The 15,171-nt window shown below is 43.0% G+C and overlaps 1 protein-coding gene across 1 annotated transcript; it reads left to right on the top strand.

Moving 5' to 3' along the window:
- Window positions 1-13,580: 13,580 nt before the first annotated feature.
- On the top strand, window positions 13,581-14,970 carry LOC310936121 (vomeronasal type-2 receptor 26-like; the record flags this gene model as incomplete). Its single annotated transcript, XM_083900160.1, has 4 exons — window positions 13,581-13,616; window positions 13,798-13,921; window positions 13,996-14,892; window positions 14,951-14,970. 4 exons carry the CDS (start codon window positions 13,581-13,583, stop codon window positions 14,968-14,970), a joined length of 1,077 nt encoding a protein of 358 aa, XP_083756286.1.
- Between the last annotated feature and the right edge of the window lie 201 nt (window positions 14,971-15,171).

The following is a 15,171-nucleotide window of genomic DNA, read 5'->3' as shown; positions in this document are numbered from 1 at the left end:
GAAATCAGGGAGAGTGGGTGACTGTCCGCGGTGGGAAGCGTAGCTCTAAACCGAAGCCCCCGGCTAGCCACCGGCCGACCCACGTTTCGAACACATTTTCCCCACTCAGAGACACACCCGCTGAGGAAACGACTCTAGTTATCGGTGACTCTATTTTACGGAACGTAAAGTTTTTGACTCCAGCGACCACAGTCTGTTGCATTCCTGGGGCCAGAGCGGGCGACATCTGGCTAAAGCTAATCGTAGGTTCAATAAAATCGTTATTCACGTCGGCAGCAACGACATTCGGCTTCGCCAGTCGGAGGTCACTAAAATTAATGTGGAGTCAGTGTGTACATATGCCAAGACGATGTCGGACACCGTATGTTTCTCTGGACCTCTGCCAAATAGAACGAGTGATGACATGTATAGTCGCATGTTATCATTCAACAGCTGGCTGTCAAGGTGGTGCCCTAACAATAACGTGGGCTTCACACAGAACTGGCAAAGTTTTTGGGGAAAACCTGGTCTTATTAGACGGGATGGTGTTCATCCCACTCTGGATGGAGCTTCCCTCCTTTCCAGAAATATGACAACGTTTATTAGAACCAAAACGTGACAACAAGCAGTCGGGACCAGGAAACAGAGTTGCAGTTTCACACGCTTCTCTGTGCTCCCACTCGTTCAGTCGCCCCCTATAGATAATGACTATGCTATATATAAAGATAAAGCTATATATGAACATAGATTTAGGATTAACACAGTGTCTGCCTCTAGGGCTCCATACATTAGACAGTCACGGAGAAACAGGAGAGGAGTCATTCATAGTAACCTCGTTAGAATAAACACGAGGACATTCTCCCAGCCGAGAACGAACAGTTTTAAGTGTGGTTTGTTAAATATTCGTTCTCTCCGCTCAAAAGCGTTGCTTGTGAATGAACTGATACACGAACAGGATTTTGACTTGCTCTGCTTAACAGAAACATGGCTTCAAGTGAATGATTATGTATCTATAAACGAAGCAACGCCTCCTTCCCACACCAATGTTCATACCCCTAGAGGAAATGGCAGAGGTGGAGGGGTCGCAGCTATATCTGACTGTATACTTTCGCTCACCTCTCGACCCACGTGTACTTATGAATCATTTGAGCACCTTACTCTAAGTCTGTTAGACTCAAGTATTAAACAGAATAACAGACTCCAGCTTATCGTTGTATACCGACCACCGAACTCCTACTCCGACTTTTTAAGTGATTTTGCAGATTTTTTATCTGATTTAGTTCTCTGTTCAGATAAAATCATCATAGTAGGTGATTTTAATATTCATGTGGACGTAGCCAATAATAGTCTTGGCTCGTCTTTTAAAGCTTTGCTTGAATCAATTGACTTCAAGCAGCAGGTTAACAAACCAACACATCGTTATGGACACACACTTGACCTTATCTTGACGTATGGTATTGACATACGTAACTTGGTAGTATTTGATGAGAATCCTTTGATATCGGACCATTGTCTGATCTCATTCGAGGTTGTACTTACTAATGTTACTGATCCTAAACAGCAGCATTATTACAGTCGCTGTTTATCCGACAGTTCAGTTGAAAAATTCACTGAACAGCTCTCGTCTGCCCTCCAGCCATGTTTTATCACAGAGGATGACTATAGAAACATCACTCCCACGGAACTTAATGGAATAGTGGATAACACAAATTTAACCTTGCAAACAGTTCTAAACACTGTTGCTCCTCTTAAGAGAAAGGTTATCACCCGGGACAAGTCTGCCCCATGGTACACAGCCCAAACTCGAGCGTTAAAGCTCAGTACACGGAAGTTAGAAAGAACGTGGCGTTCCACACATAATGACAGTCACTATGTCTTGTGGAAGAACAGTTTTGATATATATAAAAAAGTTCTTAGACATGCAAGAACTTCTTATTACTCAGAGTTAATAGAGAAAAATAAGAGCAACCCCAGGTTCCTTTTCAGCACTGTAGCCAGGCTGACGGAGAGCCATGATACAACGAATCCATCGATCCCTCGATCGCTGAGTAGTAATGACTTTATAACATTTTTTAACGATAAGATAGAAACGATCAGAGATAGAATTACCAACCAGTTTAGTACAGCGAGCCTAGACTTAACTGCGGCTCCAGCTTTACATGTATTGAATCATTTTATTCCTATAAGCCTCCGGGAGCTGACCTCACTGGTCTCCTCCTCTAAACTAACTACATGTCAGTTGGACCCTATACCAGCTAGACTCCTTAGAGAGGCTCTACCACAAGTTGGAAATATTTTACTGGATCAAATAAATATGTCTTTACTGAGCGGCTGTGTCCCAAAGGCCTTTAAGATGGCAGTAATTAAGCCATTACTTAAAAAGCCTTCTCTCGACAGTAGCATTCTGAGTAACTATAGACCGATCTCAAACCTTCCTTTTATTTCAAAGATTTTAGAAAAAGCTGCAGCCACACAGTTGTGTAATCACCTGTGTAGAAATAATGTATTTGAAAAGTTCCAGTCTGGGTTTAGAACCCACCACAGTACAGAGACTGCACTACTTAGAGTAAAAGATGATATTCTTATGGCCTCTGAAAAAGGACTGGCTTCTATACTGGTTCTGTTGGATCTCAGTGCAGCATTTGATACTATAGATCATGAGATCCTGCTACATAGACTAGAACAAGACGTTGGGATTAGAGGATCGGCACTTGTCTGGTTCAAGTCCTATTTATCGGACAGATTTCAGTTTGTTAGTGTAAACGAGGAATCCTCCATACTCACTAAGGTTAACTACGGAGTTCCTCAGGGTTCTGTGCTTGGACCTATTCTTTTTACCCTGTACATGCTGCCATTAGGCAACATTATCAGGAAACACAAGATAGATTTTCATTGTTATGCAGATGACACTCAGCTATATGTATCTGCACGACCGGACGACCCAAACCCATATATTAAACTCCAGGATTGTCTCATAGACATACAGACGTGGATGACTCGTAATTTTCTGATGCTTAACACAGAAAAAACTGAGGTCATGGTCCTTGGGCCAAAAGATATAAGAGCAGCACTTGGAGCTCTAAACCTAGGCAGTAACACTCCAGTCCCTTGCACTACAGTAAGGAACCTAGGAGTCCTGTTTGACCAGGATTTATCGCTGGATGAACATATTAAGCATATATGTAGAACAGCCTTCTTCCACCTTCGCAACATCAAGACAATTAGAAATATTATATCAAGACAAGACTCTGAGAAACTTATCCACGCCTTTATAACCTCTAGGCTGGATTACTGTAACTGCTTACTGTCTGGATGTCCTAGTAAGTCCCTGAGAAGCCTTCAACTGGTCCAGAACGCAGCAGCACGGATACTGACTCGAACCAGACGACGTGACCATATAACTCCTGTCCTGGCTTCTCTTCACTGGCTCCCAGTGAAAAGTAGAATCGATTTTAAAATACTTCTACTTACATACAAGGCCCTGAACAATCAGGCACCTTCTTACATTTGTGACTTAATCACTTTATATCAGCCGAATAGACCGCTGCGCTCCTTGAACTCAGGTCTACTGGTTATTCCTAAAATAACTAGAAGTAGAATCGGTGGTAGAACATTTAGCTACCAGGCTCCTCTCCTGTGGAACCAACTTCCGCTTTCAGTCAGACAGTCTGACTCGGTCTCTGCCTTTAAGGTGAGACTGAAAACCTACCTTTTTAACATAGCCTATAGTCGAAGCTAGATCAGGTAGTCCTGATTAGAATAGTCTATCTTATGCTGCCATAGGCTTAGACTGCTGGGGGAATTTCCCATCATGCACTTAGAATGAGCACACAGACTTTGCACGAGCCGCACTTTCTCTACCCCGTCCTCGATTTTTCATCCCTCACCACTTACCCGATGTACCCCCATGAGATGTAGCACATAAATCTACATATAGCACATCTCTAACTGATTTTAATCTCTTACAGTTCTGCTGACACCAGTGAACGACATGAGGTCAGGACAGGAAAGAAGACTCCGTCATCCTCAAGTCTCTGACCACAACAGTCTTCACTACAGGCTGTGATAAACCCAGTGATCCAGATGATCCTGGCATTTAAAGACTTTTTTTTTCACTTTTTATTCTTGTCATTGTGTATTGTATGTTTTGGGTAACATCTACTGCATGTCTGTCCGTCCAGGGAGTGGATCCCTCACCTGTGGTTCTCCCTAAGGTTTCTACCCTTTTTCCCTTTTACAAGGGTTTTTTTTCCCTGGTAGTTTTTCCTTACCCTGGTCGAAGGTCTAAGGGCAGAGGATGTTACCAACCCTGTGAAGTCCCGTGAGACAAACTATGTTTTGTAAACTGTGGGCTATATAAATAAAGATTGATTGATTGATTGATTGAGTGCTGGGTTGAGCGTTACAGCTGTGGCAACACAACTGAAGTGCATCATTCCACCATCAGCCACTTTATTGATAAAGTTGTACTGTTAATTTTGGATAGTTACTCTGTTTTGTCACATAACAATACCTATGTTTTTCTCTGTGCGTTTATATTTTTGTTGAGTGTACATTATTTCAGGTCTCTGTACATAGACAACATCATGCAACTAAAAAATTTAGTTGCACATGTGCGAGTAGATGTAAAATCACAAAGTCTGTGAGCGGTGCCTCAGTGCCTGTGACCCGACATGCCTGCCCTGAGAGGGGGCGTGGTGCTGGTGCAGCACAGTCAAGTGAAAAATCTGACCAAAAAGTTGATTATTATTAGAGAGTTTAATTTACCATTGTCAAAGCTCCATCTCGTGATTGACTGAGGATTAGATCGACAAGCAGCACAGCTGTACTGTATCAGTAATGTATGGTGGGTTTGATATTCATTCAGAAATGTATTATTCCGTAATGCATTAGTAATATTCAAAATTCATAACCAATCATATTGGTTAACCCCAACATAATAGTGGCCTGTTTGAGGCAGGATAGTCTTGGCAATTTATTCACAATTGTGTCATTTCAATTGACCACAATTTTGAATTAACCAGGTGACACGATCTCACATCCACATCACCTGCTGCTGCTCTGTGTCTCTCCCTCTCTCTCTGCAGGAGGCATGGCCACCTGCTCCTGACGAGCAATCAGGAGCAGTCTTAAGCCGGAGTGGCCCGCTCACCAGCGTCAGATCGTTGTCTTCCACTTGGTAAAGTCGCTACTCTAGACTCATTATGCTCATATACCTCCTGGATACTCACCACGCTTTGTCTCCAGGTTACCATGTCTCCTGCTCACGAGTGGCACGGAAGCTCGCCAACGTTCCTTCTCCACCTGGGACTTCCTCCACTCACCTACGTCTTCGTCTCCTGTCTCAAGAGGAAACACACATCGTCTCCTGCTTCTCCTTCAACTCCTGGGACTTCACCCCCACAACCTCCTGCACCGAGTGAGTCTGATCCTAGGCGGAACTCCACTACAAACATTTGGCTCTCACCAAGAAGCTACTGTCCTCGCCCAGCTGCAACGGCGTTTCTCCGTAGTCTCACTCACTTGCTGTTGACAAGTTCACCCTCTGTTAATTATTATTTAAATAAATATCATTCAAGTTGTGTGTCTGTCTGCATTTCCGGGTCTCGTTCGTCTCTTGACACCAGGTAGATTGCCCATACTTTGATGTTGGTCTTTCATCACAAGTCCTCAACTGGAGTAGATTCCATGTGTTAGACATCCATATTGTTGTTAGCCCAGGGTAGCGACACTGCACAGTGCTCAGGTTAAAACAATAACTAATTGATGTGTTTGGTCTTCTACAACTTCTTCAACTCATCCTTCTCTAGACATGAACAGGTCAACAATTTCAATTTCAATGAGTGCACCCACATTATTATTTCCAATGTTTGAGAAATGTGTATTTATAGGTAAGAAATGTCCCCGGCTTGGAAGAAAACCCAAATGCAAAGTACCTGTTTGTGTGCAACATTCACCCATGCATACGCAATCTCATCGGTAAACTGTCCATGCTTGAGATAAAGAATATATCCCAGATGGCTTGGGAATCAGTTGTCCCTCCACAGGCAAGAGATAAAACCTTAAAACCTGACAGGTCCACTCCAAAAGTGCCATGCAGATGAACAGCTTCAAAATCTCGTCCTCCCAACAGAACAAAGGGGGTCTCCTACACGGTCTACCTCCTCTTCCCGAGTTCATCTGCTCCAGACAGTTAGCCTTCTCTGAGTCCAGTAACATGGACCCACCAACTGCTCAGCCTTCGGCAGATGATAAACCCGTCCCTCAGGAGAGTAGTCTGAGGAAAATAATTTGTATTTATGTTACTAATTTTATATCCTGGAATGATAGAGGAATTGGACAATCTATGTCAGATATCGTGTATATGTGATTAGATTTACTTTTAGTCATTAAGAAGCATCAGATGCATCTTAGATATGGCAACTTGGGTTGCAGTGTTGTTGTCCATCACAACTTTACTAAGACTTGCATGTATGTAGTAACTGTGTGTAAAAACATAACATTTGTCATAAACATCATCATTACATAGTTGTAGCAGAAATCAGAAAAAATATGCTTTACTGTCACTGTTCAATGAGATTAGATGCTGGAGCTTCATTAAATATTTTTCGAGCAGCTCAAAACCATAAGTGACTGTAATCACAATAAGTCCCAACTTAGTTTGCTGAGTGAAGAACAAAAGTGTCATGAAATTTTCACCTTTAAAAGTTAAAGCTGTTGTTAGGATGGTTTTAGATTAAGATTGTTTGTTACTAGTACAAATTCAAATTTGTGTCTGCTGTGCTGCTGTGATTCATTCGTTCGCAGTACTGGAGAACTGTGGCTCTGGACGTGAATCTCGCGAACAAACTAACACACGGAGACGCAGACGACGAAAGCGTCATAAAACCATATCTAACTTTAACAAACACAGACAGGCTGCATATTTGGAGACCGGGGTCTGATTCTACCGGTTTAGAGGTTTAAAACGAGCTGTCAATCACCCTAATTGACCAAGGTAAGCCAGAGCTATGGCACTGCGTAACTGAAGACGCTGCCGAGTCACAGAGTTGTTATTACGCACCGCACATTGAGCATCAATTTACAGCGAGTTATCTTTTTTTTTTTTTTCAATTCTTTTTAGACCTGTAGTAAAGGACTAGACATTTAGATAAAATTAAATGGGTTTTTAATAATTTGGTACCTAAGAAATCTCAAATGGCACAGATGGTGCCAAACTGTGCCTCTGTAATTTGACTCTGCTTCATTTCAGCAGCATCAGACTTTGCACGGCTCATGTCCACATGTTTTTTACATGACCTCCATGTGTTTTTAAGCTCCTACTGCATATTTTAAAGGTGATATTTGCTTAAAAATTCAATATTTTTTTCGGCGAGAGAAAAAAATCCTTCAGTTATGCTGTGTTCCATGTACATTTTCTCTGACACAGTGGCATCTACAGTGACACTCACACCTCTGGTGGAATCTCACAAGTGCTATCTTTATGTTGATACCAAGAATATCCACATAGAGCTTGTAACTGCAGAGATTTACTCTATTTAGTTTGGGCATGTAATTTTCAAGCAGGGACTCCAAAAAGAGAGTCAGGGAAGAAGTGGTTAATTCATTCATTTACGAAACATCATGTGACGATGAAGATAAAATACTAACACTTGCACCATGAAGATAATGACAACAGAACTATGACACATGACGTTGCTGAGGACCTGCCCCTACAGCTTGTTATTCTGCCCTGATAGGTGATGTGCAAGAATTAACATTGTCATAAGTCAATAAAAGATGGTGTCGTAACAGGACTGAACTCAGATGAATTAGATGAAAAGTCATGAGGGTATTTTCAGATAACAAGTTGCTCTTGCTAATGTTGTACTGCTTATTCTCTGCTGTGTCCTCCTCTCTTTATTCCTCCTCTTGTCAGTTACAGGAAGAGTTTCATTTAATTGTGATGAACAAACCTGGAGATGTGATTCTTGGTGGACTTTTTGCAATCAACTTCTTTTCTGATGATCTTGACCTGACTTTTACCTCAAAACCACAGCTGCCTACCTGCTATGGGTGAGTCTGACAATGTATGTAGGTGACTAACTTTACCGACTGCATGATGTATTTTGAATAATAAAGATATCATATTCTGCAGTTTTGATATTGCAGGATTCAGACAGGCTCAGTCCATGGCCTTTGCTATTGATGAGATCAACAGGAAGTCAAACCTGCTGCCAAATGTGACTCTGGGATACAGTCTGTATGATAACTGCTTTCAACTAGGAATTGCATTTCCTGCAGCACTGACCTTAGTCAGTGGTCAAGAAGAGCAAGTTACATTAGAGGAGAACTGTGTAGGAACTCCTCCAGTCCTTGGGATTGTGGGAGATACTACCTCTTCAAATTCTATAGCAATTTCTATAGTCTTAGGTTTGTACAGAATGCCTATGGTAAGTTTTAAAGTCCTTCACCTGAATGATAATGATAAAATGTTTGCAAAGTACATTTAAATATAATTGCATTCATTTTATTAAATGCATACAATTAAGAGTTGATCAATTTACCTGCAATGTTTTAAGAAAAGAAGAAAAACATTTTTTTAAAGAATATGTGGTGTGCTTTTTTTTTTATAGGTGAGTTATTTTGCCACGTGTTCCTGCCTGAGTGATCGACAGAAGTTTCCATCTTTCTTTAGGACGATCCCAAGTGATGCTTTTCAGGTGAAAATCTATCTAGAAAAAGAAAAGAGTGTGTCACCAGTCATGTTATATGTCTCATTGACAGAGTTGTGTGGTGTCAGATATACAACACTTAAAGACAGTGATTATGAGTCTTTGATGAACCTGTTGAGCAGGATTTCTAGTAAAGATGATTCCAGCCAGTGCACTAATCCCTCTGCTCTGTGTCCACATAGGTGAATGCAATGATTCAGATTCTAAAACACTTTGGTTGGACTTGGGCAGGTCTGATAATCAGTGATGATGAGTATGGAGTCCACGCTGCCCGATCCTTTCACTCTGATCTGGGTCCAGCTGGTGGAGGTTGTCTGGCTTACACAGAGATTTTACCTCAGCATGATAACCCTGCTGAACTAAGGAGAATAGTGGATGTGATGAGGAAATCTACAGCTCGAGTGGTGATTGTGTTTGCACATAAGAGTCGCACGATTAAATTTATGAAAGAGGTCAGTCATGAAAGAGATGTGTTGCAAAAAAACATTTGGCCTTTGAAAAACAAATGTCATGAATTTTTCACCTTTAAATACTTATAGCTGTTGTTAGGATGGTTTTAGATTAAGTTTTTTTGTTACCAGGACAAATTAAAATTTGACTGTAATACAACACAGTTTTGCGAACGACATCAACTGTGGAAACTACATTTTACTTCCCTGGTATGGAAGTGTGAATTTATAAACTTATGATAATACAATGTGCAGGTGGTGAGGCAGAATGTGACAGGCGTGCAGTGGATTGCCAGTGAAGTCTGGTCATCAATTAATGAGTTCCAGACTCCTCACTTCATGCCGTACCTGGGTGGAACACTGGGCATCGTCATCCGTCGAGGAGAAATACCAGGACTCAGAGACTTCCTGTTACAAATACGTCCTGATCTACATCACAACAACACAGATGGAAACAGCATGGTGAGAGTTTCCCTCTAATTTGATATTTGTAAGAATAATATATTTGTATCAATTTAAAAATAAACTACATTGCAGGTGAATCAGTTTTGGGAACACACATTTCAGTGTAGATTTGCACCACCTCCAGCAGGTTGGGTGGAAGCTGGAGGAGAATTATGCACTGGACAGGAAGTTCCAGAGAATGTGGAGAATGAATTGGTGGATGTTTCAAACCTCAGACCAGAGTATAATGTGTATAAGGCTGTGTACGCTCTGGCGTATGCTCTTGATGACATGCTGCAGTGTGAGCCAGGGAGAGGACCTTTCAGCAACAACACCTGTGCTCATTTACAAAGACTGGAGCCATGGCAGGTGACATATTAGTTTACACTCTTCATTTCACAACTCTTCCTTACATTCCATACTTTGTATTAAAGGTTCAATGAAATTATTATTATTTTTATATTAATAAATAAAAAAAACTTGTGTGTGGTAGGATAAAAGGTTTTCATGGAAATTATCGAAAACATAATGTTTATCTTCCAATGAATTACCAGATCTTTAGTTTAAGGTACTTCTGTGTTAAATGCAGTTCTTTTCTACTTTATTTCCTCATCTTCAGACATTTTAAATAAAATGACAGCTTTTCTTTGTTTTTGCATTTCCAAGGCAAACAACATTGCAGTGATCTAGCAAACCAAAGGCTGTAGTGTATGAGCAGGTGCATTTATTAACCAGTAAACGATAAACTGCTGACATGAGGGCGGAGTTATGAAACTATGACTCGTGTGTCATGAAGCCATAATTTTAGACACGACAAAAAAAATTCCTGAACACAAGCTGAGAGATAAATCTTTCGCTCTCTCTCTCACCTTCTCTCGCACAAGCACCATTTTCAAGTTGTCACTTTGGGGAATCCTGTCAACTCTTTAAATTCCCTTTAAGTCACCATGCATATGTTATCTGAAAACATTGTGAATCTGTTGGTCAGCTGAGGCAAACAACTACTGCACTAATTGTAATTGTCTTTCTTGTTTTCCTGTTGTGTCTGATTCTCATCAAAGCTTGTGTATTACTTGGAAAAAGTCAACTTCACAACAACATTTGGTGATCAAGTGTCATTTGATGAGAATGGTGATGCCTTACCAATTTATGACATCATGAACTGGGTGTGGCTCCCTGATGGAAGAACTAAAGTTCAGAGAGTGGGTGAGGTTAAGAGGTCAGCCTTCAAAGGTGAAGAACTCACACTGGATGAAGACAAAATCTTCTGGAACTTTGAATACAAACAGGTAACTTTTTACATAATCATCTCTTTGCCTCAGTCATTGGGCTAGATTCATATTTTTCCCTGAGTCCACAGAGCTTTGCTATGGTCAATCTAATCTGAATGTTGAAATCCACCAATGTGGGTGATGGTACTGGCAAACCCATCCATCTATCCATCTTCTACCGCTTATCCGAGGTCGGGTTGCGGGGTAGTAGCTTAAGCAGAAAATCCCAGACTTCCCTCTCCCCGGCCACTTCGTCCAGCTCTTCTGGGGGAATCCCGAGGTGTTCCCAGGCCAACCGAGAGACATAGTCTCTCCGGCGAGTCCTGGGTCTTCCCCGGAGCCTCCTCCCAGTGGGACGTGCCCAGTACACCTCACCATGGAGGCGTCCAGGAGGCATCCTAACCAGGTAGCCGAGCCACCTCATCTGGCTTCTCTCAATGTGGAGGAGCAGCGGCGTGGTCGAAATTCTGGTGGAGGTGGGAGTTGAAACTCAGAACCTCACTACATGTTAAGGTCTGACTGGTATCCTCATCGGAGCCAACTCACCACCAGGTGGTGATCAGTTGACAGCTCCGCCCCTCTCTTCACCCGAGTGTCCAAGACATATGGCCGCAGGTCTGATGACACGACTACAAAGTCGATCATTGACCTACGGCCAAGGGTATCCTGGTGCCATGTGCACATATGGACACGTTTATGCTTGAACCTGGTGATGGTTATGGACAATCCGTGAAGAGCACAGAAGTCCAACAACAAAACACCACTCGGGCTCAGGTCGGGGGGGCCGTTCCTCCCAATCACATCCCTCCCTGGCCTTCGGCTACCATCCAACTCGCACTGCACCCGACCTCTATGGTCCCTCCCACAGGTGGTAAGCTCATGGGAAGGGGGACCCAAGTTTCCTCTTCGGGCTATGCCCGACCAGGCCCCATGGGTGCAGGCCCGACCACCAGGCGCTCACCATCATGCCCCTCCCCCAGGCCTGGCACCAGAGGGGGGCCCCAGTGACCCGTGTCCTGGCTAGGGAATGTGAGTTCCAAAAGCAGACATTTAGTGCAAAAAAATGAAGAGCAACTAAAGCAAGTAGGGGCAGAGGCAGTGGCTGGTCAGGATGAGTTATGGCAGAATATTGGTATTTCCAGGCTGAGAAACAGGCAGGGAAACTGCATCAGACAAGGCTTGTTGACCAAACAGGAACAAAAGTGAGCTGAACCAAATGAGCTCTGAAGCAAGATAAAAAAAAGTGTGTAAAACAATGTGTAACCATAGATTCTGCAAAATCTGACACAATCTCAAACTAAAAAGAGTTGTGCTTGATGTGTACCAGACAGGGTAGCTGAATGATCTGCCAAAGTTTGGAAACTGAGTGCTGGGTATTTGAGCATAGCAGGATGATGAACTGCAGGTGTGATGTTCAGGAGGGTCTTCGGGGTATAGGTCAGCCCATATTGCACCCACTGAGCAGAGATGGAAACACAGAGAAATATATAGGCAAACCCTACCTAACCATGGCAGTTTTATGAAAATACTGACATGCAGGGCAAAGCTGGTCATGAACTTTGGGTTATGACTGAAAGAACAGGATCCCGGATACAAGCGGCTGAAATTAGTTTTCTCCGCAGGGTGGCAGAGAGCTCCCTTAGAGATAGGGTGAGGAGCTCTGTCACCCGGGAGGAGCTCGGAGTAGAGCCGCTGCTCCTTCACATTGAAAGGAGCCGGCTGAGGTGGCTCGGGCATCTGTGTATCGGATGCCCCCTGGACGCCTCCCTCGGGAGGTGTTCCGGGCATGTCGCACCGCAAGGAGACCCAGAGGAAGACCCAGGACACGCTGGAGTGACGATGTCACCCGGCTGGCCTGGGAACGCCTTGGGGTCCCCCCGGAGGAGCTGGAGGAAGTGTCCTGCGAGAGGGAAGTCTGGGCATCCCTTCTCAGACTGCTGCCCCCGCGACCCGGCCCCGGATAAGCGGAAGAAGATGGATGGATGGATGGATGGATGGATGCAGGGCAAAGCAGGCAGTTATGAAGCTATATATGCTAAACTAAATTAAACTTCCCAGAATCATATAAACTTAGCAAATGGACATTAAACAACAAAGATGCATAAAATATCACAAACAGATTGATAACATACAGTACTTGTAGAAAAATAAATAGTGTTCAAGGCAACAACTTGTCACATGATTTGCCGCAGTAGAAGGAACAGCCCTCTAAAAGACTCAGGGCCACTCCCCACTCTGCACTCTGCACTCAACACCAGGACCAGGGCACTGCACATTCCCACATCAACCTTCACATTTTGTAATAGCATGGCCAGCCATATGATCACAGGGCTCAACACACCAGGACAACCGTAGTGGTGATAGGTCTCAGTAACACTTCCCCAGCCTTGTCTTTTTCTGTCCTGACGTCTGCTTTGAAAGCCTTGTTGTCACTAATAGGGTATGTGTTCACAAGTCCCTCAGGCCAGCCATTTCTGTGACCTTGGTTATTATTAAGCCAACAACATGTCTGGCTTTGGTGTTGGGCACCTCATTTGTCTGAAGAATGATGAAGTACTTTCTCTTCCTCTTCCAGAACAACAGCAGCTGGGTCTGCAGAATTTGGCAACAGGGGTCTTGCCATTAACTCATTAACTTCATTTGTGAGTCAAGTATGCTAAGAATTAGGAAACATTGCATCCAGGTGTATGTGCAGCTTATTATCTGGGAAGCAAATTGTGACAATGGAATATAGCATCTTTGTATCAGATAATGTGATGGTAGGAGGTGTGAGGTCAGTTAAAAATTTGGTTCAACACTCCACTCTGCACTCAACTCCCCATCAACACACTGTTCAGTCCCACATGACCAAAGCAATTTTCTCTGTGGACACGGAACATGGACAAATATGAAGGGGCCCTCATAAGATACAGTAACAGACACTGATATTTCTCCAAACAGCCTCTTCGGTCAGTGTGCAGTGAGAGTTGTCCTCCAGGTACCCGCATGGCCAGAAAGAAGGGGGAACCTGAGTGTTGTTTTGATTGTGTCCCTTGTTCTGAGGGAAAGATCAGCAATACAACTGGTGAGTGTAAACTTTTAAACACCACAGTTCAGAGTTGTTGTACATGTATCTATCTCATCACCCTCTTTTCTCAGACTCCATGGAGTGCACCAGTTGTCCAGAAGATTTCTGGCCCAGCCCCCAGCGTGACCTCTGTGTTCCTAAGAAAACAGAGTTTCTCTCCTACCATGAGCCTCTGGGTATCTGTTTGACAACCACCTCACTGTTGGGCACATTTGTCTGTGTTGTTGTTCTGGGCATCTTCATCCATCATCACAGCACACCTATAGTTCGTGCCAACAATTCAGAACTCAGTTTTCTTCTCTTGGTGTCATTGAAGTTCTGTTTTCTCTGCTCGTTGCTCTTCATTGGACGACCCAGATTATGGACTTGCCAACTAAGACATGCAGCATTTGGCATCAGCTTTGTGCTTTGTGTCTCATGTATCCTGGTGAAAACCATGGTGGTTCTGGCTGTGTTCAGGGCCTCCAAACCAGGAGGTGAGTCCAGTCTGAAGTGGTTTGGTGCTGTGCAGCAGAGAGGGACAGTTCTGGTTCTGACTTCTGTTCAAGCAGCAATCTGCACTGCCTGGCTTGTCTCTGCTTCACCAGTGCCTCAAAAAAACACCCAGTATCACAGTGACAAGATAGTTTATGAGTGTGCAGTTGGGTCCACAGTTGGTTTTGCAGTTTTACTTGGTTATATTGGTTTACTGGCTGTCCTCAGTTGTTTGTTAGCTTTTCTAGCAAGGAATCTTCCAGACAGTTTCAATGAGGCCAAACTCATCACTTTCAGCATGTTGATCTTCTGTGCAGTGTGGGTGGCCTTTGTCCCTGCTTACATCAGCTCACCAGGCAAATATGCAGATGCAGTGGAGGTTTTTGCCATCCTGGCCTCCAGTTTTGGCCTTTTGGCAGCGCTATTTGGACCCAAATGTTATATAATCATGTTGAGACCAGAGAGAAACACAAAGAAAGCTGTGATGGGTCGAGGTACGACAAAATAAAATTGTTATCACTGTTGTCTCTCATTCTATCCTCTGTATTGCAGAATTGAGCGGTGATTATTAGATGACAATATAGGTACCAAAATTATTGATAAATGTAGTTAATAAAGAAGTTAATGTCATTTTACATAACTACTTCTATGACAAGTAGTTTTAAATTCACAGTCAAAATAAAATGCATCTCTAAAAACAAACCAACAGGATTCTTTTTTTACAACAATTTTTCTATTGTTTGATTGCCCATTTAACATGGTTAGGCAAAGCA

This window comes from Microchirus variegatus (genome assembly GCF_963457635.1).
Source record: "Microchirus variegatus genome assembly, chromosome: 13".
NCBI lineage: Eukaryota > Metazoa > Chordata > Actinopteri > Pleuronectiformes > Soleidae > Microchirus > Microchirus variegatus.
The sequence above is the reverse complement of the archived record's forward strand: the minus strand, read 5'-3'. Positions and strand labels throughout refer to the sequence as shown.